Genomic DNA, 27068 nt, shown 5'->3' with positions numbered 1-27068 from the left:
AATAAAGAAATCTTAAAAAAAGAAAATGTAAATGAACTTTCACTTATTATATTGTGCATTTTAGATAGTTTAATTTTCCCAAAATGAATCTTAGTGTTTTTTATAATTATCAAAAACAAAACAAAACAGTACAGTCTTCCTTTTCCATGCACCCCCAAAAAAGACATTATTAAAAATAAAAATAGTTTGAACTTATAAAAATGCAGGTTATAGTAGGTAAAATATATTTGTGGAATAATCACTGATAAACATACACCAAAAATAATTAAATGCAGTCCGTAAACTTAGAAATGTAGTTTGAGCCCGGGCATGGTTGTATGTGCTTTTAGTGTTAATACTCAGGAGGTAGAGAAAGGGGATCTCTATTGGTTACAGGACAGTCTGGTGTACAGAGGAATTTTCAGGCCAGCCAAGGCTACATAGTGAGATGCTCTCCAAAAGAAAAAAAAAAAGGAAAAAAAAGAAAAGAAACATAATCCTATAATTTGTTAACATAATAAACAATAATCTACTATAATAGAATTAAACAAGTACAGATATAGCTATATGTGCAAAGCATTGGAAAGCTGCATCAAAAAGGAGCAAAAGTAGGAAGAACTGTTAGAAATATCTAAATTTATTTATTTGATTTTTGGTTTTTCGAGACAGGGTTTCTCTGTGTAGCCTTGGCTGTCCTGGACTCACTTTCTAGACCAGGCTGGCCTCAAACTCACAGAGATCCACCTGCCTCTGCCTCCCTGAGTGCTGGGATCACAGGTGTCCCCGAGCCGGCCTTAAATCTTATTATTCTAATTAAAACAGGTTTTATTTTTAAATTTTATCTTTGAGACTAGGTATTGACATGATCATCAAAATCATCGGTTCTCTTGCCTGGCAGCGGTGGCCACACTTTTAATCCCAGCACTCAGGAGGCACAGCCAGGCAGATCTCTGATTTTGAGTCCAGCCAGGTAAGAGAATGAGTGACAGCCAGGGCTACACAGAGAAACTCTGTCTCAAAACAACAACAGCAGCAACAACAATAGCAAAACAAACAAACGAAATGGGGCTCTGGATGTAGACTCACCCTTTCACAGGGATCAGGTAAGACCATCAGAAAACACATTTTGGTTCATAAGAATAGCAAAATTACAGTTATGAAGCAGCAATGAGAACAATTTTATGGTTGGGGTCACCGCAACACCAGGAACTGTTTTGAAGTTGGCAGGTAAGAAGTGGCACAGAAGTATCTTCTACACATCTGTCCCCTGCTGTAGGACCTCAGGGATGGATATCCCTGGCAGGTCATTCTCACGCCTCTGTCTCATTCAGAGGCTGTAGAAGGAGGCCCTGAAACCATGAGGGTTTCTCTTCCTGAGTTCAAAGCTGGAATGTGAAAGATGCATCGGCTAAACGTGTGAATTCTGGACCTGGAATAAATGTTGACCTTGCTTTCAAATAACCACAGGTTTTAGAAGCAGATTGCTCTCCTGCCAGGCATTCGGAAGGTGTCCACTAGGCAGTGTGACTGTTTTCCCTGGTTCTCCAATTCCAAGTTCAAGGTAGCTTCTAATTCTCAGGCACAAGGATAGTGAGCTGTCACTAGTGAGCCAGTTTTTAATTGGACTTCGCCTTCTTCAGAGCACTTGCCAGCTTCTCCAATTACATTATTGCCTGGTTATTTTAGAGCCATGATAATTAGCCTCCACCTTCATTACACGAACACACACACACACACACACACACACACACACACACACACACACAGCATTAAGAAGCAGATGTTTTAATACTCTGCCTGAGGCATGACATAGGAAGTTGTCCAAGGCAGCTCTGTCTTTCTTCTCTATCAGTCAAGAGCTCATTCCCTTTCTGTATGCGGCCTCTGTCACAGAGATAGAAGCAAAAGGCACTGCGCTCGTTTCCAAATTTCCCCATCTCACACACTGCCTTCGTTTGCATCATTTCTCACACTAGCTCATTCTCATTTACACCAAGCCTCAGTTAAATCCCAAATCTTATAGGTAAGGGTCATTTGGGAACATTTACATCTTTTTTCTCTCTCTCTCTCCCTCTCTCTGTTGGGAAACGGTAATTAGTGGAGTTGAACTACCCAAGCGGTACGTTTCTCTTCCTGCTTGTACCTACAATGAAGTCGTTAAAATGCATTGTGCAAGCGTATGTCCTGCTTTGCGGTTTCCCCACTCTGGGTGAATCAGAGCCTTGGCGAGAATGCTTAAACCTCCTGCTCGGGAAAGCAGGGGAGGGCTAGCGAAAGTTTCTCTTCCAGGAGAAGGGAGATTGTAAATGTATTCAGATCCTTCTGCATGAAGAAAACTACTTCTTCAGGCAGTTACCGTACCTTCTGGAAGCACGCTGCAGGAACGGAAAGGGAACTGAGAGGGCACACTCGCTCTGAAAATTTGAAAGCCTTGATGACTCTGCTTTCTCAAGACCTGCGGGTCACCTGCGCATCCCCCAGAGATCGAAACTCCATCGCTTTCTCTCCTTCCTGAACTAGTTACACTTTTCTGAAATTTTCAAGAGTCTCGAAAACTCTCGTGGGCCGCCGTTCCTCCCCACTCCCAGCAGTGTTTCAGCTCCCGGGACCGCTCCTAGATACGTTATTAATAATAGTTGTTGTTTAATAAGGGACGGGGAAATGCCGGGGCGACCACGCGTCTACGAAGCGCGTTTCCGTCCCCGCGCCCGGCTCGGCTCGCTGTGGCCCTGCCAGGCTGCCGTAGCCTGCCTCGCGCGTCCCCAGCGTGGCGAAGAGCTGCTGTCGGCGGGACTTCCGTGTTGGCGGGATTCTGAACGCTGCCATGGCTCAGACCGTGCAGAACGTTACATTGTCCCTCACTCTGCCCATCACGTGCCACATTTGCTTGGGGAAGGTAATGGGTACGGCTAGGAGACGGGGCTGGGGACCGAACGCCCGCGGGAGCCGAGCGAGGCCCGGGGCTGGGCGGGGACGCGGCGGGAGGCGCCGGGATGCCCGGGGAGGCTGAGCTGCGCGCTGCTGGGCGGCGGGAGGCCGGTCCGGGGGGACGCGGGGACGACCCGGATCGATGGGCTCACCGGCGCCTCTCGGAGCGGGCCTGCAGCCCGGGTGTGGGCGGCCTGCGGCCCCGGCCTGCCAGGAGCAGGTTCGTCTCCGCGCCGCAGTGTCCATCCTCTTCTGCAGCCCGGGCGGCGGGCAGCGCAGGAAAGCGGGGCTCCCGGGAGCCTCCTCCGAGCCCCCCGATCTCCCGTACGCCCAGGGAGATGGTTCGAGGGTCCTCGGTCCGTTTTTAAGGTCTTTCCCTTTTCCCATCCTCGTCTGGAGGATGGCTTTTGCCCTGTGTTAAAATCTGAGAAATAAATGATGGTACCTGCCCCCCACTCCCCTCTGTACAGTCGAGAATGAGAAGCGTGGTCTTAACTCGGAGATGGGGTCAGTCACAAGAGGCGAGAGGTGCCCACGGGTTTGTGAAACTATATGGAGAAAGTAGTTTGGTGTTGGAAGCGGAGTTTTGAATATTCTCATGCACTCATATTCCCTTTCATTTCCGTTTGTGCCTCTGATTCAGTTTTTAAAAAGCGTGCCTTTACTGAGTGGTTCAAGAACGGAAAACTGGAACAATTCCTTTCCACCCTGGTTTGCGTTTTGTATGTAGTTTGCCTGAGAAAATAGGCCGCAATTTATAGCCCAGGGGGGAAAAATGAGTGTCAGCCAATGAGATTGCCCGTTTTAGATGCTGAAGGTTCAGCATAGATTTGCCAGTTCAATAAATAAAAGCAAGTTAGGATTGGAATCCTAAGACAGAGTCAGAGTAAAAGGCGAGTGAAATAAGTGCTTGTGCTGTGAGAAAGAATGGCTTGCTTCATCTCTGTGGCAAGCTGAAGAGTGGCTTCCACAAGGTGCTATTTGACCTGGGCAGTTGGTGGATTTGATCTATATTTTTTTTATACCCATACATTTCATCATTGCCATCATTTACTTCTTTCAAACCTACGTCTGTTTTTGTTTACTTCCAGATTATTGTTTATTAACCTTGCTCCAGGGCGTAGCTTTTTTTAAAAATTGAATACAATTCAGGCTTTGCCAATTATAATCTGTACCATTTATTTCCTTGCATCTTAGTTTCACAGCTAAAAATATATTTAATTGTATCAACCCCATTAACTTTTGGAAGGATTTGTGTGGTCTTGTTCAGGAACATTTGTGAATATGTAGTTTCTTGATTGCCCCCAGGGGAAAACCAATGGCATCTGATTGGTGGATTCCAGAGCTGCTGCTGGCTAAATTTCCTAAGATATACAACACAAAATTTCTTCAGTGTAGAAAAGTGTTAATTAGTACCACAAATGAGAAAACCCTACCTAAGCCAATATATTCCTAGTCAGTGAGCCAAAGGTAATAGGGCAATTAATGAAGAAGAACTTTAAACATAACTCTCAAATACATTTGCAGTTTTAAGAAGAGGATTTGCTCATTCAAGAGCTAAAGTTACATTATAGAGAGACTGAAGCTGAGTGTGCTGACACATGCCCTTAGGCCAAGACTGGGAAGGCAGAGACAGGCAGATCCCTGAGTCAATGCTAGTCTGGCCTGCAGGTTGAGTTCCAGGACAGTTAGGGCTATATAGAAAACCCTTGTAATAAAAAAGGGGTTGGGGGATGGAAGGAAGGAAAAGAGACAGGTTGTAGAGTTAATCTTTGCACCAAAGACTGCCCTTTCCTGTCCATTCAGTATGAAGAGCACAGAGTTATACTTACTCTTTCTTCTCTGCCTTTTCTTCACCATCTTAGAAATAGTATCTTATGATGCTTAGTATTTCAATATGTGTAACCCTGAAGTGTTTGATATTTTACATGTCACTTAAACTTTGCCATTGTGACCCTGCCTTTTTATATTTTTATTGCTGGAGATCTCATTGAGAGAAATTTTATCATAAAGACTAATCACCTGGGCAAAGTTATAACTTCTGTGTTCTTAAAAGTGTTAATTCTGTGCATGCTTGGCTACTTTATATGGTGGCAACTGGAGAGAGGAACACAAGCAAACAAGAACTGAAGGACTACTAAATTCTTTGTACTTTGTACTTTGAGAACAATAAAAAAAAAATCTTATTTTTAAGTTAGTGTTTGAATTACTTACTTTTTGCTGCCCTGATAAAAACACCAGAAACAAAAGTGACTAATGGAAGAAAGAGTTTGCTTTGTGCTGGTTGGGGAGGTATGGTTGTAGGCCGCCAGAGCAGAATGTAGAGAGACGGAGTGAAGTGGAAGTAAGGTGATACTGTATGTTCTCAAAGCCTGGTGGTCCACCTCCTCCAGTAAGGCCCACTTCTTAGAGTTTCCTTAGTCTTCCCAAATAGTGGGACCAGCCTCAGTCCAAGTATTCGAATACCCAAGTTTATGGGGACATTCAAACCACTACATTCCACTCCCTGCCATCAATAAGCTCATGGCCATGTCATAACACAAATGAATTTACTACAACTTTTAATGTCCTCATGGCCTTTTGCTATCTCAGCAGTGTTTAAAAATCCAAAGTCTCTTCTGAGACTCAAGGCAATCTTTTAACTGTGACCCCTCTATAATATAGAACTTAAAGAATACATATTTCCAACATAAGATGGTACAGACTGTGCATTACCATCCCAAAGTGGAGGAATGGGACATAGTGAAGAAATCCTAGACCAAAACCCAGCAGGACACACACTCTTGTAGCTCTGTGTCCAGTGTCTGAGAGTTTAGTATCAAAAGACTTAGACGGCCTACCTCCCCCCAGCTTTGCTGCCTGCAACCGACATCTCTCCTGAAGTTGTACCCCTCCCTGAATGCAGCTCTCCTGGCAGATGTCTCATGGTGTGGGCGTCTCTAATGTCTTGGGTTCTTCACTCACAGCGGGCTCACAGAAGGCTCTCTAGCCCTCTCAGCTTCCCTACTAGGTGTTGCCTGGCTTTAGTGCATCTCTGAAACAGTAGAGGAAGAACTCATGACTCCCTCACTCTTTAACTTTTGCGCCTCCAAAGACAGTACCACATAGAAGATAACCACCAAATTTTGCTGCCAGCTTGGAATGAACCCTCAACCCACTTGCCCACATTAGCAGCAGCTTTAGTATGTTGAAGCAGTGGCTTTTTAGGAGCAAGCTACCCCTTAGGCTTTCTCCATTTATGTGTTTGGGTAGAGCCCTGCCCTCAGACCTTCCTTCCTTCAATGCAGAGCAGAGGCCTCTCCTTAATGCCAATCTCTTTAACAATTGCAGCCTCGCTTTCAGCACAAGCCTTGCCTGTAACTTTTTCTCTCCAAAATGTACAGTTTTAGAATTTTTTGTGCCCACTTGTTCTGTTCATTGTGGAATTATGAGTTTTAGTAATAACCATACCACAGCCCCACTCTTATGCTATCTTGAAATTTCCTCTGCCAAGGAAATTTCTTTAAATTTAATTCAGGCAAGTTTTTAGGGCATGGATAGAGAAGGCAGCTAAAGTTTTGCCAAAATATCCTCCAAAATTCTCTAGTCCATCTCTGAAATCTCTTGAGCCAGTCTTCTAGAATCCACATTATTCTTGTCACTATTGTTTTCTAGGCTCTTATAAGGAAGACCTTTTAATGTTCGCTGATAGCAGTCTACTACTTTTGTGTGTTTGTTTTTATTTTTGTTTTTTTTTAGTCTACTACTTTTGTTTGTTTGTTTTTATTTTTGTTTTTATTTTATTTTATTTTTTCCTCTGTGTAGCCTTAGCTGTCCTGGAACTTGCTCTGTAGGCCTGGCTGACCTCAAACTTAGAACTCAGAGATCCACCTGCCTTTGCTTCCCCAGTGCTGGGATTAAACTTTACTGCTTTTTTAGTCCAAAGTTTCACAGTCCACCATACTTAAAAAGGGGGGGGGGGGGAGGGAGAAAAGAGAAAGAAAAACAATTGGGTGCTTTACAGCAATACCCTGTGTCTCCTGGTACCAACTTCTGTATTAATTTTTGTTGCTGTGCTAAAACACCATGACCAAAAGTGAACTGTGGAAGAACAAGTTTATTTTGGCTTTTGGTTCCAGTGGGAGATACCATGATGGCAGAAATGACAGGGCAGGAGTGGTCCAATGAGGAAGCTGAGAGATCACATACTCAGCAGGAAGCAAAGAGAGTCACTTGCAAATGGGCCAAGGCTGTAAACTCTCAGATCAGTGATGTGTTTTCTCTTGCATGGCTCTACTTCCTAAAGCTTCCTTAACCTTTAACACAAAGGTTCCCCAAACACAGTGCCAGTAGCCATGGTCCATGTGTTCAGTTCTGTGAACCTGTTGGAGGCATTTCCTTTTCAAACCACCACAGTATCTAAAGTAATAGATTTCATATATCTTTTTTTTTTTCATTTTTCTCTTGGCTCTTTTCTCCCCAAATAGTCCCTCCTGCTTTTGTGCCACGTGTATTCTATAACCTCCCTTTCCTATTAAGATCTTTCCCTCACTTTTCATGTGCTATTTCCTATTTCCTTACCTATATAGACATAATTTAAATCTAGATTTCACATATGAAAGAACACATTTTGTATTTTATTTTTGCTTCTTTCTCCTAAGCATAATAATGTCCAGTTCCATCTATATTCCTGCAGAACGTGATTTCATTTTTTGTTGTAACTTAGTCAAATTTAGTTTTGTATAAATATCCTATTTACCCATTCGTCTGTTGATGGACATGTGAATTGGTTCTGTATCTTAACTATTAGGAGTATTACAGCAGTAAATGTGGACGTTCAAGTACCTCTGTAGTATGTCGACTTAGAACCCTTTTATATATTCCAGCAGGACATGTGGGTCATGCGTAGTTCTAATTTTAGTTTTTGAGGAACCTTCAAAAACGGTGACATCCGTAGTGCTTACCAGTTACATTGTACCAGCAGTCTATAAGGTTGTCACTAGCATCTGTTGCGCTTGTTCCTTGGTGATGTCGTTCTGATAAAGATGGACTGTCAGAGCAGCTTAGTATTCACTTCCTGAAGGCGTAGAATGGGAAACACTTTCAAGTATATATTGGCCATTTTTATTTAAGAACTGTCATGGCAGTTCATTAGCCCATCCACTGATTGGGATTTTACTTTATAAAGACCTTTTGATTGCTGCTTCAGTTTCATTATTTAATTTGGATCTGTTTAAGTTGTTTATATCATCTTGGTTTAATTTCAGTATGTCTACAAATTTATGCACTTCTTAGAGATTGTGAAGGTTTAGGGGATTGAAGTTTTATAGTACATCAAACAACCATCTGTATTTCATTGGAATCTGTTATAACATCTTCATCCACTTCGTTAAAGTGGTTCTTTTTCAATTGGCCAATTTGGGTAGGAGTTTGTCAATCTCGATTATCTTCTCAAAGAAACCCCTTTCTGTGTGATTTCATGTATTGTTCTTTAGTCTCCATTTCATTAATTTTTGTCCTAATCTTTATTATTTCTGGCTGCCTTCTTTTGTTCTTATTTTTGTGACCTCATGGCACATCATTTTGCTTTTTATTTAAGATCTTTTGGTGTGAGCTCTCATAGCTATAAACTTTGGTCTTAAGAGTGCCTTAGAGAAAAGAGAAAAGATGAGACTACAGGACAATTTCACTGGTGAACACAAACACAAAACTTCTCAAAATTTTTTTGGTAAATCTTGCTCAAGAACACAGGAAGGGGGCTAAAGTAATGACTCCATGGTTAAGAGTACTCACTACTCTTGCAGAAGACCCAGGTTTGGGCCCAGCCTCTACACCAGCGGTTCTCAACTGTGGGTCTTGACCACTTTGGGGTTGCATCTCAGATACCCGGCATGTTGGATATTTACATTATGATTCATAACAAAAGTAATTTTAGAATTATGGAGGAGCAATGAAATAATTGTATGGTTGCGGACCACCACAACATGTATTAAAGGGCACAGCGTCAGGAACGTTGAGAACCATTACTCTATATCACAGAAGTTCCGGGAAGGTATGTTTTTAATTTTCAGTTGCTTCTAGAATTTTATAAATACCCACATTGACTCTTCAGGGACCCACTGGTTATCAAGAATGTATTGGTCAATCTTCAGCATTTGTGTAGTTTCTTAGCTTGTTGTCTTTGTTGTCTACTTTAGTTCACTATTGCTGGATGGGAGCTAAAAGATTATTTCTGTTCTTTCACATTTAAAATTTTCTCTGTGACCTAGAATGTCATCGGTTTTAGTGATGGTTACATGAACTGCTGAGGAGAATGTGTTATTCTGTTTCTATTGGCTGGAATATTCTCTAGATATTTATTCTACTTGATTGATGATATAGATTTTTTTCTCATTAATTTATTTATTCACTCTATACCCTGATTGCAGCCCCCTCTTTCCTCTCCTGGTTCCATCCTCTCATTCTTTTCCTCCCTTCCACCTCCCCTTCTCCTCAGAAAAGGGAGCCACCCCCTCATACCAGCCTGCCCCAGCATATATCAAGTCACATCAGGAATGAGCACATTCTCTTCCTCTGAGGCCAGACAAGACACCGCGGTTAGGGGAAAGTGATTCAAAAGCAAGCAGCTGTGTCCATGTCAGAGACATCCCCTGCTCCAGTTGCTAGGGGACCCTCATGAAGACCAAGCTGCTCTTCAACTACTCTGAAGTGTCTGTTCAGTAATGCTTACTTCATTTATGTTTAAAATTGTTGCATTTGCTTGAACAATTATTCCCTTTTGTTGTATAACAGTTTCTTCCAAGTGAGAATGATTCTGGAGTTAAACAGCTCCAAGCCTTGATCCACCTGTTTGCCTTGCACTACTGTAGATTCAGAAAGCTCCAGTCAAGTACTCAAGACATCCATATCCCTCCAGCAGGAAGATCTGTACTTTGGGGCATTGAAAAGTACAAGCCTCACCCATAAAGTATTGTGGTTCTTTCCCTACTCTCATTTCATTGGGGAGACACCCCTCAAAATGAACCTGGCTGCCCCAGAGAAGGCTATATAATCTGGGGAGTCTGGAGAAGATGGGAGAAGCTGCACAGCTAAGGGACTACGAATCTGCCAGCCAAGCTTAGCTTTCTTTACAGGGTGGCTGGTGGTCTCTTTCCTTCAGAGGCTCTAGCTTGTTGGGGATCCCCGTGGGAGAAGCTGTCATTTGACTTCTTTTTTTTCCTGTGCATTGCCCACCCTTTTCTTAACACTCTGTGCCATTATATCATCACTTGTGTATATTTCTGAATCTCCTTTTTGATTTTGGAATAGAGTCTATTCTTTCATTGATATTTCTTCTTAACCTGTCACATGTAGGCAGCTTCTAGCCCACCATCTTTTCTGTAGGATCATGAAGCTAACACAATACTGCCCTCTGGAAATCATCACCTGATAAGAAGCCTGTACAGAGAAGTGGACTAGTTGACTTCAAAAACTCCAGCACATAGACAATAAGAGTAGGTTCCAACAGTGCAAATAATTCTTGGAGCATTGTTAATGGCCCCAAGCACCCAGAGTGAAGTAGTCTGCCTGTGGTTGTTCTTTTGTATCATTTCAGTGTACTGCATGGAGAGGTAAAACTTTTTCTTTACTGTTTGACCATGAAGCTTTTGCTTTAGAAGACACTTTCTGACTTGATGAATCAAAATTTATTTTTATTATTCCTACTATCTTTCAAACAGTGTACCAGATGCTAATATAGAAAGAGCAAGGCACTACTTCTTTCCCCGTTGAGATTAAGTATAATGCTGAAAGTGGGAATATAACCAATTTTCTAAGCAAAACACAAACAGAAAAGTGAGCATTAAAGGGGGGGAAAGCATGCTGTTAGCAACGATGTAATCATGTAAATGTGAGAGAAACTTTTCCTGAGCTTTAAGTATGTTGTAAGCAGGAACTGTTTATTTTAGTTCATATTTTTTCGAAGCATAGAACATGGCAACAGGAGTTCATGGTACAGGAACCTGTTCTTTGGAACTAGGAAGCAGAGAGTAGAAGCAGAAAGACGGGTCTCAGTAGCCTTCAAGGGCACACAAGTGATATTCTCAGGGTTCTACTGTCTCCCAGGAGCCCACAGGCTGGGGATAAAGCCTTCAGCACGTGGGCCTTTGGGGAATATATAGGATCCAAACTATAGTGTTGGATCCTTGTCCTCAATAGCTTCACATCTGTCTCAAAGTATGAAATGTGTTCAGCTCATCTCCAAGAGTCCCAAAGTTTTAACTATTCTAATATTGTTAAAAAAAATCTCGTGAGCTGAGCATGGTGGCTCATGCCTGTAATCCCAGCACTCGGGAGACAGAGGCAGGTGGATCTCTGTGAGTTCAAGGCCAGCCTGCTCTACAAAGTGAGTTCCAGGACAGCTAGAGCTGCACAGAGAAACCCTGTCTTGAAAAAACAAACAAAAATCTCGTGAGACTCAGGGAAAGATGTGTACGTGAGAGACACAGAAGAAAAGAACTGAAAACCAAGTTACATAATTCCAAAGTGTGATGATGTGAGGTAAACATTTTCTTCCCAAAGGGGAGGAATAGGAATGCAGAAAGGATTAAAACAAGACTGAAACCCAACAAAGCACACATGAGAGCCTAGCACTCTACACCAGGCATCCTTGGCACACTGTAGAATTTTATACCCAAGGAACTAGGAAGTCCTCTCTCTGTAGCCTTGCTAGGGATCATCCACATAGTCATGCTTCGCCCTGCTCACTGCCTGCAGTTTCCCAACATGTTTTCCTTCCCACGTTTCTGGCATCTCTAACTTCTTTTATGTATTTGATTCCTTGGTTATGCAATATTTGTGTGTGTGTCTATGTCTGTCTGTCTGCCTGCCTGCCTGCCTGTCTGACTGTCTCTCTGTCTGTGTCCATATGAGTGCAGGGAAACTTACGTGAAAGAGTTTGCTAGTGTATATTATTGAACTTAAAGTAACACACAAAGAGTATTAGGTTAAGTCATTATTTTCTGAGATAAAAAATATGTTTACAGTAACCAAAAGGTTTGATCAAGGTTAAAAAGTGAGATGCCAGGAGTTGGCCCCAGGTTTATTTTAGAACTCTATATCTTACTGAGGTCAGAGAGACTAGGGAATTGTAAGCATAGAACAAACATTAACCACATGGACATGAGATTAAGAGAGAAAATAGGGCATATCAGATGACATGGCCCCAGACAAATGTTAGAAAGCATTGTGCCACCCCTAGTATCTTGCCCAAATGCGCTTCCATTTTTGTTACACTCACTCTTCAGCCTTACTAAGACCTACCTACCCATTGATGCTGTGTCACCTTGTCATTGTCATACTTAAGTACCCATTTCCTTATGACCATTTGCTACCACTTTCCTTTCTTTCCCTTTCTCTTTGGCAGAACCTCAACTCTGGATAAACTAAACTCCTTATCTATTTCCTGCAGCTTAACAGTTGAAAATGGTCTCACATTTCATTCACAACCACAGATCTCAAATAGGAATTAAAGAAAATTAGTTCTACTACATACCCTAATAAACTTGCTTTTTACTTTTCAAAATAACTGCTTTACTTTCCTTTTCTCAGATTTCCTTCTCACTTTTTGCTGATAACCTCACTTTATATTTAAAGATTGAAGTATAAGTTCCAACTGAGAAAGCTGGAACTTGAATCCCCTCTTCTTTCTCATCCTCAGATCAACCCTTTGTGTTTGGTTTCACACAACCTGCTTTCTTCAATGGCAAAGAAGCTGATTCTCCCTCCTATGTAAGACAAAATCTTCCTGGTGCCTCAATTCCATTCCCCTTTTGGCTTCTTGGGAATTTTGCTGTCTCTAGCTATGATAACTCTGCCCTCTCCATCACTGTGGCAGTGCTAACTGTAGTCTAATTTGTTTGCTTTCTCCTTCATATCTGAGACTTGTCTCTATTCTCTATCTTCATCTTTCATTGTATCAGCTACCTTATGTTTTTGTTCCCATCATTTGCTGAGGAACTTCAGTAGCAAATCATTCCCGTACAGCTTAATCCCATGGTCTTCTCCATTTCACCAGCATCTGACTGAACTTGGGCACTGCCTCCTACTGAGAAGCTTCTTTTTATTGATTTCTGTAACAGCTGCCATGTTCTTCCTGATACCACAGGCCCTGTTCTCTTATACTTGCTCCTCTTGTACTTGCTAAGTGCCCTTTTCTTCTAGGCCTTTTGCCTGTCCTGGGAATCTGCTCTAGTCCTATGCTGTCATTTCTTGTGCCAGTGACACTCAAAGCTGCCTATGCCAGACTTTTACCCATTTCAAATTGAGTTGGATATAAGAAATATCACATGACCAAAACATGACTTGGATTTTGACCATATATAAAAGCTATTCCTCCTGTCATTCACATTTTACTAAATAATGCATCAACTGGTGTATATTTGGTCAACACCATCCTCTAGATTGGGGATCTCTTTAATATTTAGTGTATGGGCAAATACATAGAAAATTCTGATTGCCTTTAATTGTTTCGCTGGTTCCTTTTACATAGTTTCTTGCAAAGTGAGGTATTTCGATGCCCCTTATATAACCTTATATAATGTGTATGGTTCTATGTCTTCAGTGCTAACTTCCATAAGTTTTCGGAGGCATGACAGGCGTGCTGCTGGAGAAATAATTGAGAGCTGCATCCTGAAATGTAGGCAGTGACAGACGGGGCCTGGCTTGGGCTTTTGAAACCTCAAAGTCCAGTGACATAGCCCCCCCAACAAAGCCATACCCCCTAATCCTTTCAAACAATTCCACCCCATTGTAACTAAAAATTAAGATATATGAGCCTATGGGAGCTGTGCTCACTCACACCACCATAATTACCATTATAAAAATAGCTACTAATCTGAAAAAATAACTTCCTTCATTACTGGGCTTCTTAATCTTGGGGTATAAGGTACTTTAAAAAATTCTGCAGTAGAATGTGGATGGGAAGAAGGGACGTAGAATAAATATGGTACTGTCTTACTGGTATTTGGACATCTGAGGATCTTGAGAAATTTTAGAACAGAAGGATAAAATTAGAACATCTGTGAACACAGTGTGACCTGAATTTCCAGTCATGTGAAGAAAGGAGGAGAAAAGAAAGAAAAAGAGTTGTATGGTGAGATAGAAAAGGAGCCTAGGGAGAGATCCAGGTTTGGCGTTTTATATCAGCCAGCTTTTATGGAAACTAATTGTTCTTACCAAGACCTAATTCAATACCTACTTCTCAACACGTAATCCTAGTGGTCCTAACACCTCATCCCAGTATATTGGGAAATGAGTAATGACAAACCACATCAAAATCACAGCAGATCTTTTTGTAATGCTTATTAGATGGCTGTTGGTGCTTTATGCTGTAGTGAAAAATTCAGCCATCAGACTAATGATTCTGTCATCCTAAATCCTGAGAAAAAAGGTCCCAGACTTTAATGAATAGAAAGCATTTTCCTTTTTGTCCGTGAATGTTAAATATATAATAAGCATCTCAGGTCAAAGTTGCAGTCTCCATGACCAGCTCTGTCAGCTTGCTTCTCTGTCCTATAAAACAGTGTAGTCAAGAGAAGCATCATTTCAATTCCCAGTTATTCTCCCCTAAACTATATTTGAAATGAATAATTTGTTTGTTCTAAACAAAACCATATTGCAGATCCAGTTATGACAGTTTTCCTGAACTAAAAGTGATGTTTCTTCTTTCAAAGGTACGTCAGCCTGTCGTATGCACCAACAACCATGTGTTTTGTTCCGTTTGTATCGACTTGTGGTTGAAGAATAACAGCCAGTGTCCAGCCTGCAGAGTCCCCATCACTCCTGAAAACCCTTGTAAAGAGATTATTGGTATGGATCCATTTTATATGTGCATAAGAATAGATTTAAGCAGTTTATAAATATTTTTTGTTTGGGGGAAGACTGATACAAAGTTTTTACCATTACAGGTTAACATCACTTTGGGTTCATAAGTAATTATATATAGTGTGTGTAGTGGAGGGGACTGTGAAGGATCCTGAAATAATGCTCAGGCCACATGCAGCTTACATCCTTCCATTCCTGGAAACAGAAGTGTTAATGGTTTAAAGTCACAGGTGCTGAGAAGGGAAAAGGAAAAATAAAGGATCAGAGGGTGTAGGAAGGAAGGTGTGGAACTGAGGAGCGATTGATGAAGCAGGTGACCTTTAGGTTTTGTGCATGGGAATGATGTGCCCAGAGTGTGCTTTAGGAATGTTGCTGTGTGGGATGCACGGTAGAGGAGAGAAGAAATGTAGATAGGCAGATTGGAGATGCAGGTCCAGTTAAGGAGGATGTGAAGCCACTACAGGTTTAACAAGAAAAATTAGTGCCATATTAGGAGAAGTGAGAGTGGTTTTGAGTGGTAGCTGGGAAAATAATGTGTTCAGAGAGGCTCTGGGTGTTTTATTTTTACTTTAGGGAGTACATTTTTGTTTTTCTTTAGTAAACATTAAGTGAGTCTATAATTAGCCATAGGTAGACAGTAGCCTTCAGTAAACATGTTTTTGGTTGTAAGCCTAGCCTTTAATGGCTAAACCATCTCTCCAGCCCATCTTTCAAAAAACTTAAGTTGTAGTGGGCTAAAATTAGAGGAAATTGTCTTAAATACTGTTTGTGATAGAAATATAAAGGAAAATACATGACAGAGAGCAAACAACTGAGTGAGACTTTGGGACCAGAGTTGGCTCCAGAGCTTCTGTTGTGGCCACAGGGGTGAAGTCTGGGAAAAGGCTCATCCTCTGCTATTTTGCTGTCGATGGGGTCAAACTCTTTACACGTAGACCTACTTAACTTCAGCAAGAAGTCAGATCTTTGTGTAAAATGACAGTATTGATAATCAAAGTAGCTTAATATTTTTCCTTAGTTTTCATCACATCTCTTTCTGCTTCATTTATTCCTATGTAAATAATATGAATGAACTTTCTGAAGTAAAATATTCCATTCATTCTTGTGTTTGGATAGGCTGTCCTAAAAAACAAAACAAAAAAAAAACAACTATAAAATGCTTCTGCTATCATGCTGCGAACAACAAAGGCAGTAACCCCATGATTAGTTCAGAGCTCTCTAAAATAATTCATATTGGATATATTTCTCACAAGTTGGGGTACACAGATAATGTTAGGACTCAGTACATTGTAAGTGGGTCATTAGAATCAGTAAGAATTGTGTCACCAGTACTCAGACTTGTTTTATATATATAAACAACCAAGATTACATATATATATATATACACACACACACACACACATATATATATATATATATATATATATATATATATATACGTAATCTTGGTTGTTTTGTTTAAATATAATGATTGGCTTTATTATTTAATTATTGTTTTTAGATTTGCCATTATTACTTGCTGGTTTTAGATTACCATTATTCAAAATTGGTGAATTATTTCTACGTAGCCATTTCTTCCATTGACTTTGTTATGGTAAGTTATATATGTAAGTAAACAAAATGTAATATTTAACTGAAGGGATTTCTTATGATGTTAATTTTTTCCCCTAAGGGTTAACGAAGAGAAAGGCCTAAATGGTAACTCTAAATGGTCTCAAAGTCCCACTTAGTCCTTGACTCTTTTTTCCCCCTATAGGAGGAACAAGTGAAAGTGAACCTATGCTAAGCCATACAGTCAGGAAGCATCTTCGGAAAACCAGACTTGAGTTACTCCATAAAGAATATGAGGTAAATAATATTGAAGTTTAAAATGGTTTTAGCAGTGAACTTAAGGTAAAAACTGATGTAAGTCCACATACATTTTAGAGCCTAATCCTATGAAATTTTGATGATTTTATTTTTTCTCAGGTCTTTTTTGGGCGTGGGGAGGGATCAGGGGTTGTTTGATTGTTTTTTGAGATCGTTTAGATATTTCTGCCTTTGCCTTCCAAGATTACACACATTCACCACCATGCCCAGGCTGAAACCTTTAGTGCCAATCTAAACATACTTGATAAATTCTCCTTTTCTATTTTAAATAAAGGAATGTTTTTAAGTAAAGGATGGATGACTAGGATTTCATAGAAAAGGAAGAAATAGAAACATTTTTCTTTTTTCCTTTTTCTTCTTCAAAATTTTATGTGTATAAGTGTTTTGTTTGCATGTATGCCAATGCACCACATGGGTACTAGGTATCTGAGGCCAGGAGAGGGTATTGGATCCCCTGGGACTAGAGTTGCAGGTGGTTGTAAGCTCCCATGTGGGTGCTGGGAATCTTAAACCCAGGTCCTCTAGAAGCCTCTAGAAGCCAGTGCTCTTAAATGTGGAGCCATCTCTAGCCCCTCTCCTTTTCTTTTTCTTTTTCTTTTTTTTTTTTTTTTTTTTTGTTGTTTTTGGTTTTGTTTTTTGAGAAAGGGTTTTTCTTTGTAGCCTTGGCTGTCTTGGATGCCCCATCCTTTTTAAAACTGTGTGTGTGTTTCTTTAGCAATTTGTGTTTCCACAATCTTTTTCTTATTAAGTTTATTTATTTATTCACTTTATATCCCAGTTGTAGCCCCCTCCCTCTTCTCTTCCCTGTCCCACCCTCTCTCTATTTCCCCACACCCCCTCCTTTTCTGCAGTCATTTCATATTTACTTCTTCTTCTTTTTTTTCTTTTTTAAAGAGCAATTTAAAAAGCCTACCTAGGAAACACAATTGATTTGTTATAGATTGGCCAATGATTATAAACTTGACTGGTTCTGGTACACTAATCAGCTTTGTGGTAGATACGGTATTTCTAATTTCTGTCTAATGGTGACTGAGCAGACTGACTTACATGAAGGTAGGAGTTTTCCAAGTGAGTTCATGCTACTGGAATAAATATGCATTTCCACAGCAAACATTAGTCCCTATGTCATTTTATCATCACTAAAAGAGGGATGGAGATTTTATGTATGTATGTAAAAGTATATACTTATATACATGGTGTAGTTTTATGGAAATCTCCCTTTTTAACTGGTGAAGAAAAGTTTTATTGGGGGTGAAGAAATACAGTAAACACAGAAAAACCCTGTACAAAGCAGAGGGGGACTTGTGAAATCCTGCAGGTTTTGACTGTTTCTGGAGGACTAGGGATTTCTAAGACTCTGAAGGCTCTTCATCCCCTAGTTTAGAGTTTGAAGAACAGAATGGCTGATTGGTACCACAACTGTTTTATAAACATCGTGTAATAGAAAATGTCTGAGTTCAACTCAGTACGTGGAAGTGACGTCAGCAGCCTCAGATACTCTTGTAATACCCTGCAGCACAAGTGATGGAATAAATGTTCATTCCTGCATGTGTTTCCCACATTTGCAAGTGTATAAATGCATGTTTGCTTACTCATTGCCGTCTTAACTTACAGAACACAAGTGCTTATCCTGGGTGTGCTGGCTCACACCTTTAATTACAGCACTTTGGGGAAGAGGCAGGCAGATTTCAGAGTCCAAGGGCTGCCTGGTCTATATAGTGAGTTCTAGTAAAGCCAGGACTACATAGAGCAATGGTTCTCAACCTTCCTAATGCAGCAGTGCTTTAATATAGTTCCTCATGTTGTAGTGACCTCAATCATAAAGTTATTTAGTTGCTATTTCTACTTTTGCTACTATGCTGAACCATAATGTAAATATCTGATATTCAGGATATTATCTGATATGCAGCCCCTGTGACAGGGTCACTTCACTCCCAAGTTGAGAGACACTGGCATAGAGAGACACTGTCTCAAAAAAAAAAGAAGAAGAAGTTGGAGTGGGGGAACATGACTTCTTTTAGAATGCTATTAAATATATTACAATTTAAAATAGTAAATAGTACTATGACAAACCTAAAATGCACTCTTACATAATAAATAAATGTCATAAGATACTCATCAGAGAGAACATTTACCTAAGTCTGTGTTCTCTTCAGAACACCTTAAACTGGCTAATTTTTAATAAATAGAATTTTTTTGGCCAGGCTAAAGTTAAGACATTGTCAACCTGATGATGGAAAACAAAAGAATAAGAGAAGTAAGAGTGCTGGAGCTCATTTTTTTTTTTAAACTCAGGAAGCCATTCTTTGATAACTCATTCATCCCAACATAACAGCATTAACTCTTTCTTGAGGCCCTCCTGGCCAAATCACCTCTTGATGCTTTTCCCTTGTAGTGTTGTCACAACATCAGCTGGTCACAGTGGCACACACCTGTAATCCCAGCACTCTGAGAGGCAGAAGCAGGTGAATCTCTGTGAGTTCAAGAAAAGCCTGGTCTACAAAGTGAGTCTAGGACAGCCAAGTATACACAGAGAAACCCTGTCTCAAAAACAAAAACAAAAAAACAATCAGTCAATTAATCAGTCAAACAGACAAACAAAATTCTGTTTGACTATTTTGACAAGCATTTTTAAAATTTCTTTCTAAAGCAAATAACAGGCTTCAAATTTTTCTACTGAATTGGAATCTACATTTTTTTTTGTTGTTGTTGAAATTCATGGTTTTTTTTTTTTTTTCTTGATGATACCTTAAACAAAATCAAAGGGTTATGGCATTTTTTGAAAAACCAGCACTGTCTTTAAATTAATATGTAATTAGTGTTACCAATCTTTATGAGAGTCAAAATTCATTTTGAGAATGTAAACTGACTTTTTCCTCACAAAGCTTGTTATGATACATAAAGGGCCCATGTAGCCCTCAAAGTTGGAGTGTAATATTGAAGAACACATTGATTCTGGCTTATCACACATAAGCCATTAGCATAGCTGGCTTAGCACACATAAACCATTCGTCTCTATCTAATTTTTACCTTCCATTCTTTTTCAGGATGAAATAGAGTGTTTGCAGAAAGAAGTAGAAGAACTTAAAAGTAAAAATCTCAGCTTGGAGTCGCAGATCAAGACTATTCTGGATCCCTTAGCCTTGATGCAGGGCAGTCAAAATGAAGACAAACATCCAGCAACAGATAATCCAAGTAAAATTGACCCAGAAACAGTAGCAGAGTGGAAGAAAAAGCTCAGAACAGCCAATGAAATTTATGAAAAAGTAAAAGATGATGTGGATAAGTTAAAAGAGGTAAGTTGTAGTCTTGGAAAAAAAATCTATCATGCTTATTTTTAAAGTTCTGCAATATTTTAAGTACTTCCAAAAGTATAAATAGCCATATACCTTCACTCACCATTAGCTAATTTGTGCGAGCAGTACTAAGCCCTGGATGAGCATTTAAATGCAAGAGGAAAACGTATTCTCATTAGCTGTCAGTGGCTGCCAAGAACTATCAGGAGGTTCCATTTGTGACTATAATGGGAGATGCGGTAGCACTTCTGTATGAGAGTGCTTCTGCTGGGAGAGTTGGATCTGCTTGAAGCATGTGATTCTGTTCCCCCTTCCTTGGGATTTGCCTTAATTTTTTTAGGCTTACAGAAGTGGCTGATTTATGTGCATTTAAACAAGCATATTCTATTTCCCTACTTAGCAAAGAAACATTTGTTTGCTTGTTTTTTGAGGCACGATCTCAGTATATAGCTGAGGTTTGTCTGGAACTTGCTACGTAGCCCAAGCTGGCCTCAAACCAGCCATCCTCCTGCCTCAGATTCCTAGTGTTAGGATTACTGGTATGTACCTCTGTACACACCTGAACAAAAGTTTTTAACCAGGTTTTTTCTAGCACTACTATTATCTGATTTTGAAAGCTGAATACATATTAAAAGTTTGTTGACTAATTCACGGAAAGCTGGGAGCACCTACTTTAGACCACTTATGGAAAAAAGTAATGTGGTAGATGAGTCTGATTCATTTTCCTATTTGTCTACCCTCCAACAAGATAAAGGGAATACTAGTTGGGGAAGTAAACAAACTTTTAGGATTTTTTTTTTAAATTTTGCAAGGAGATAAAGATGCATGCTCTTAGTACTAGAACAGTGACAGGTATTATATTGCTTTCTGGAACAAAGATCAGCCTTTAGCTTGACTTCAGGATTATCTGCTCTGGAGTACAGTAGTGCTAAATGCATATGGTTTTATGGCACTCATTTCTGCAGGTGCCCTTTTAACCTTTCTGTATTCCCTTAAAATGCTATTCTTATTCTGAATTACTGTATCCTAAGCCGTGAAATCGTTAATGGACTCCCTTTGATATTTTACAGAAGAACCACTGCATATTAGCTCTCATATCTTCAGTGAGGTTAAACAGTAGAGAAACATCTTCAACTCAGTGTAAACATCTCTCCATATACAAAACAAGTGCTGTGCGATTCATAAAAGGCCAGTACGAAAGGCAGAGGGAAACTGCTTTCAGAAAAAAAGAAAATACATACATAATTCACTGAATTTTAATGGGGGAAGTATGTAGTTTCATTTGTGTGTTAGCAGCCAGCCTTAGTGTAAACATGTTACCTTTATTGAAAGGTAATAACAATTAAAAGGAATGACATCAGAGGAGTTATACTATTATTAATCAGCATTTTCTCCTGTGACTTCCATGCCTTTCGTGAGCCACCAGCAAGCTCTGTGTGATCTTCTATAGTTACTAAGTCTTTGGCAGAGATACTTCTTAGAGCATTAAGCTCTATGCAGAATCCATTCTAGCCTTATAATGTCACTATGTGTAATACATGAAAAAAATACTATATAAAAACAGTTATTTATAAATTCAGTGGTTGTTGCCATCCTAAGACATCACAATTATTTGGGATATTTAATCAGCCTGTTTGGCATATCCAGTGAGAGTATTGGGTAATAGGCTATAAATGAATAACACTGACTACAGAGACAAAATCACAAATATGAAGTGTGAATAATTTTGTAAATCAGATACAGGAATGCAAACCATTTAGTAAAGTACAACTTGGTGTAGGCAAATGGACTTCTGATGCTTCCTGGATTCGGTTGAGTTTGGAAACATGAGAGATCATTAACAGTCAAAGTTGAGAATGCACAATAATTAAGATCTTTGATAATCCCAGGTACTATCAGTACGCAGAACTCTACTGTTTGTAGCCTTTATTTGCTTCTAGAAGCTATTCAGCCTGTAAGAAGTCTTTAAAAACCACAGGACTGCTAAGAGACCTTGAAGCACACTAATAGTGATACCTGTTTTAGGAGATGGGGGCAGGGAAGGAAACCAAGTGCGTTCTAATTTAAGCTTGTTGTTATCATCAAAAAATATTCACTAAGTGCCTCCTTTTATGGTGCTATGCTTGAAAGCTTAATTCATTGTTTGTGTATATGAGGGAGTAAATGGCTTTCCTTATATCATCAGGGGGCAGAAGCGATATCTGTCAGTCACTTAAAGAATTAACCCTCCACCATCCTGGTTTGTGTGCATCTGTGAAGGGGAGCAGCTGCTCAGAGCCCAAAGTGGATCTGAATGGGTATAAGTAAACCAGCACAAAAGGAAATTGGATAAGTTTAAGTAAGGGTGTAGGCTGCAAATGAGCATTCTGCACCCTCCTTTTCTTAGGACTGTTGAGGCACACTTGTATGTAAGTAGGTAAGTGGTACATTATGGAAGTTACTCAGAAGCACAGGTCAAGTTTTTTAACACATGTATTTTAAAAACTTCCTAGGCTTCCCTTTCTTTTTTCCTGGTTGTAATTCTTTGACTCCTCAGCAGCGAAAATAAATGTTCTAGCCATTTTCATGACTGAGTAAATTTCGTGGCAAATGTATACGGTTAAACTTTTGTTAGTAATACACAAATGCAGTAGCAGGAATTTAAATAAGAAGGCTTTTAAGAAAATTCTAAAGTCTAAGAACATTAAGTTTTTTTAAGGCTACCCATGATACCGAGCTTTTAGCTTCTCTCCCTTCTTCTTGGGACAGGCTAATTTTCAGGTGAGCCACTGAATGTTTTTAGTAACTTTTTTGTATTGGACAAATCAAGGGGAGAAAAGGTCATGCTTAAAGGACTTTTTCTTACATATGTATGTCCAGGAACAATTGGTGGAACTTACAAGAAAATACTGCCCAAAATTTTAAGGGTATCAGTTGGAAGACAGAGAATAAGAAAGACTTTTTGAAGAAAGAAAATAAATTACTTACTCATGTTAGATTTATTACTAGAGAAGTGTTTTTAAGTAGTAACCAAGAAATTAGTTTCATGGTTTAAGAATTAACTCTTTAACATTAGTTTGTAAATACTGCTTATGATGTAATCTTGTATTGTTTAGAGCATTCAGTTATAGTAAAATGAAAAAAAGAAACATATATTTGCCATTAGCATGGTCCCTTGGTGGCTTTGAGCTAGCTAACTAACACAGCTTTATTTCCCTGAGCACAGGATTTAGAAAGTGCTTGGGGAACATAAATTTTAAATGCCTAGTTGTATTTGCAGTTTCACACTATTCCCTCTGGTGATTTCACATTTCTGAGGCCTGTGTCAGGTATTCAATTTTCTGATATTGCTGTAAGAATTCAGATGGCTCATGTCATAATTTTTACAAGGTACTTTTGTGTTAACTTGTAATTATTTTTTTAACTTTTTTTTTCAGGCAAATAAAAAATTGAAGTTAGAAAATGGTGGCCTGCTGAGGGAGAATTTACGACTGAAGGCTGAGGTGGACAACAGATCTCCTCAAAAGTATGTATCTCACAGGGCTAAGTCACTGCCTGTTAGTGCCTCTAAGCCAACTCTCTGACGGATCGTGCTTTCCATTTGCTTCATCAATTAGGAGAGTCGAATGTTCTGAACGGCAAGTGAAAGCCTTACTTTCAGTTGAGACTAATTTAGAAGGATTTCATTCTTAACTCTTCCTTCTTTGATGTATAAAAATATTGTTGCGTGATACCTAAGACAAGTGAGCCTTCACTTGGCTTTACATATAACTGTTTAATAGTACTAACAAATAATTAGATTAAAACAGTGCCCTTTAGCTGTTTTTTGAGATAATCTTGATAATAGTTAATTGTTTATGTAGTACATTCTCTGTCTGGTACAATAGGAGATAACTTACATTACTACTCAGAAGTTTGAGGACAGAGGCACAGAGAGATTAGATTCACTTTTCTTTTTTTAATTTATTGTTTTATTAATTATAGTTTATTCACTTTGTATCCCAGCTATAGACCCTTCCCTTATTCCCTCGCAACCCTACCCGCCCTCATCTCCTCCCATGCCCCTCCCCAAGTCCACTGATAGGGAAGGTCCTCTTCCCCTTCCCTCTGATTCTAGTTTATCAGTTCTCATCAGGACTGGCTGCATTGTCTTCTTCTGTAGCCTAGTAAGGCTTCACCCTCCTCAGGAAGAGGTGACCAAAGAGCAGGCCACTGAGTTCATGTCAGAGATAGTCCCTGTTCCCATTACTAGGGAACCTACTTGAATGCTGAGGTGCCACTGGCTACATCTGTGCAGGGGTTCTAGGTTATCTCCACAAATGGTCTTTGGTTGGAGTATCAGGTCTCAGAAAAGACCCCTTCTGTCCAGATTTTTTTTTTCTCTCCTTGTGGAGCTCCTGTCCCCTCCAGATCTTCTATCTCTCCCTTCTTTCATAATATTCCCTGCATTCTGCCTACTGTTTGGCTATGACTCTCAGCCTCTGCTTTGATACACTGCAGGGTAGAGTCTTGTCAGAGGCCTTCTGTGGTAGGCTCCCGTCCTGTTCCCTGTTTTCTTCCTCTTCTGATGTACATCCCATTTGCCTTACTGAATGAGGATTGAGCATCTTACCCAGGGTCCTCTGTCTTGCTTAGCTTCTTTACATGTATAGATTTTAGTATGTTTATCTTACATTATATGTCTAATATCCATGGTGAGTATATACCATGTGTGTCTTTCTGCTTCTGGGATACCTCACTCAGAATGATCTTTTGTAGTTCTTACCATTTACCTGCAAATTTCATGATTTCCTTGTTTTTAATTGCTGAGTAGTATTCAGTTGTGTAAAATATACCACAATTTCTATATCCATTCCTCAACTGAGGGACATTTGGGTTCTTTCCAGCCTCTGGCTATTATGAATAAAGCTGCTGTGATCATGGTTGAGCAGGTGTCCCTGTTATATACTTGAGCATCTTTTGCATATAAACCTTGGAGTGGTATAGCTGGATCTTGATGTAGCAGTATTCCTAATTGTCTGAGAAAATGCCAGATTGATTTCCAAAGTGGTTGTACAAGTCAACATTCCTACCAGCAATGGAGAGAGCGTTCTCCTTTCTTCACATCCTCTGTAGAATGTGTTGTCACTTGAGATTTTGATCTTAGCCATTTTGATGGTATAAGGTGAAATCTCAGTCTTTTTTTTTATTTGTATTTCCCTGATAGCTATGGATGTTGAACATTTCTTTAAGTGTTTCTCTGCAATTCAATATTCCTGTATTGAGAATTCTCTGTTTAGCTCTGTACCCCATTTTTTAATTGGATTAATTGATTTGTTGCTGTTTAACTTCTTGAGTTCTTCATATATTTTGGATATTAGCCCTTTGTCAGATATAGAATTGGTGAAGATTCTTTCCCAATATGTAGGCTGTCATTTTGTTCTTAAAACAGGGTCCTTTGCTTTACAGAAGCTTTTCAGTTTCATGTAGACTCACTTTTCTAATCTGCTCAGTGTTAAGTGGAAGAAGAAGTAACACTTGGACTCAAGGGGGACCACCTCAGTCTGAGCACTTAACAATGATATGGAACGTTTTGGCTGAAATAAAATGAGGTGTTGTCACTGAATCTTGGACTGATTATTTGAGACTGCATTTGAGACTGAGGTGCCCATGGGCTACATCTGAGCAGGGGCTCTAGGTCCTCTCCATGCATGGTCCTTGGTTGATACATCAGTCTCTGCAGGACCCCCTGGGTTCAGATTTTTTAGCTTTGTTGGTCTCCTTGTGGTGCTACTGTCCCCTAAGTGTCCTTTTATCCTCCCACCCTCCACTTAAGACTCCCTTTGTTCTGCCCCAAGTTTGGCTGTGAGTCTCAGCATCTTCTTCGATCCCCTGTTGGGGGTCAGTCTCCATGTAGGTTTCCGAGTAAGGGGAGCAGAGGCTGCCTATGTCATAAAATTGGTTGCCTACTCTTTGATCACTTGCCCCTGGCGATGCAGCCTTACCAGGCCACTGAGGAAGAGGATCCAGGAAGTCCTTATGAGACTTGACAAGCTATGGGCAGTTGGCAAAGGAGGAGAACTACTCCTTTCAGTGGACTAGGGGAAGAGGATTGGGGGAAGGGGGAGGGATGATGGGATTAGGAGGAATTGAGGGAGTGGCCTACAATTGGGATATAAAATGACTAAACTGTACAAAAGAAAATAATAATAATGAAATTGAAAGTTTTGACCTGCTTAACATTTGACTATCTAAAGGTAAGAAAGAAATAGGAGTTAAAGATGAGAACACGTTTGGAGTCTTTACCTCACCACCATGAGGAAACAGGAAGACAAGGAGACAAGGAGACAATATGGCTGCAGTCTCTCTGGAGGATGTGTATCAGAATGTCACTATTTCTTCACTGCTGACCACTAGCCATCAGTCATTTTTCTGCTGTAGGAAGACAAAGCAGTAATAAGCAAATAATGGAAGTGCATACTCCCAGAAATGAAACAGCCCTTGTTGAATGCACTGTGGTTTAGGAAAAGTAAATCCTAATTACACAAAGGAGAGATTACAAACCAGTGGGAAAAAACAGAAGGTATAACTTTTACTCTTAAATGTTTCCTACTCCCATGCTCTTCAGTCTTGTTTTTCCTTCCCATCAGATAATGTTCTACTTTGACAAATTAGTGAAATAAGCCGAGAAAGTGTTGCATTTATGTAGGCTTGAATCCCCGTTATTGGCAGCTCGCCCTGCCAGTCACAGTAATGCTTATCCATTAGCCCTTTCCCACAGCGTGCTGAATGGAACGAAAGCTATTTTGTTTGTAGCTTTTATTTCTTGAAAAGTTGCCCACCAGATTTCAAATTTAATGCCAGCCACAAAGATGTGTGCTTTTAAATATCCATGACTTCTACCAGATAAATAACTGGAGCATCTCACCCGAGGAAATCTGGCCCCATGTACTTGGACACAAGCTGCCACATGTCTGAGTCCAGAATCACTGTAACATTTGCTGTCTTGAACTTGCATTCCTGCTCATAGGAAGGGAGCAGTCTCACTTGAACGGTGATTGGAGCTGATGCTATCCCAGATCAGTTTGCAAAGCATTGAGGGATTAAATGTTCTGCCTTTGATGTATAGCCTTGTTCACTCTGCCTTGGTAAATCTTGGTGGGATTCAGAGAGAAGCTGATCACAATGAAAATATCC

General features: G+C 39.9%; 1 protein-coding gene across 2 annotated transcripts in view; it reads left to right on the top strand.

Moving 5' to 3' along the window:
* The first annotated feature begins 2690 nt into the window (after window positions 1–2690).
* Obi1 (ORC ubiquitin ligase 1) overlaps window positions 2691–27068 on the top strand; it is a 47532-nt gene continuing 23154 nt past the window's right edge. Inside the window, exons 1-5 of one of the 2 annotated variants that reach the window (XM_021647054.2) lie at window positions 2691–2875; window positions 14598–14733; window positions 16505–16596; window positions 19665–19913; window positions 23330–23418. In XM_021647054.2, coding sequence (XP_021502729.1) covers window positions 2804–2875; window positions 14598–14733; window positions 16505–16596; window positions 19665–19913; window positions 23330–23418 — 638 coding nt within the window. In that variant the 5' untranslated portion in view covers window positions 2691–2803. Of the gene's footprint in view, window positions 2883–14597; window positions 14734–16504; window positions 16597–19664; window positions 19914–23329; window positions 23419–27068 lie in introns of both variants that reach the window. The other variant, XM_060391573.1, reaches the window with a different exon arrangement.

The sequence above is a fragment of the Meriones unguiculatus genome, chromosome 9, assembly GCF_030254825.1.
Source record: "Meriones unguiculatus strain TT.TT164.6M chromosome 9, Bangor_MerUng_6.1, whole genome shotgun sequence".
Taxonomy (NCBI): domain Eukaryota; kingdom Metazoa; phylum Chordata; class Mammalia; order Rodentia; family Muridae; genus Meriones; species Meriones unguiculatus.
This window is presented reverse-complemented; position numbering and strand designations above follow the sequence as displayed.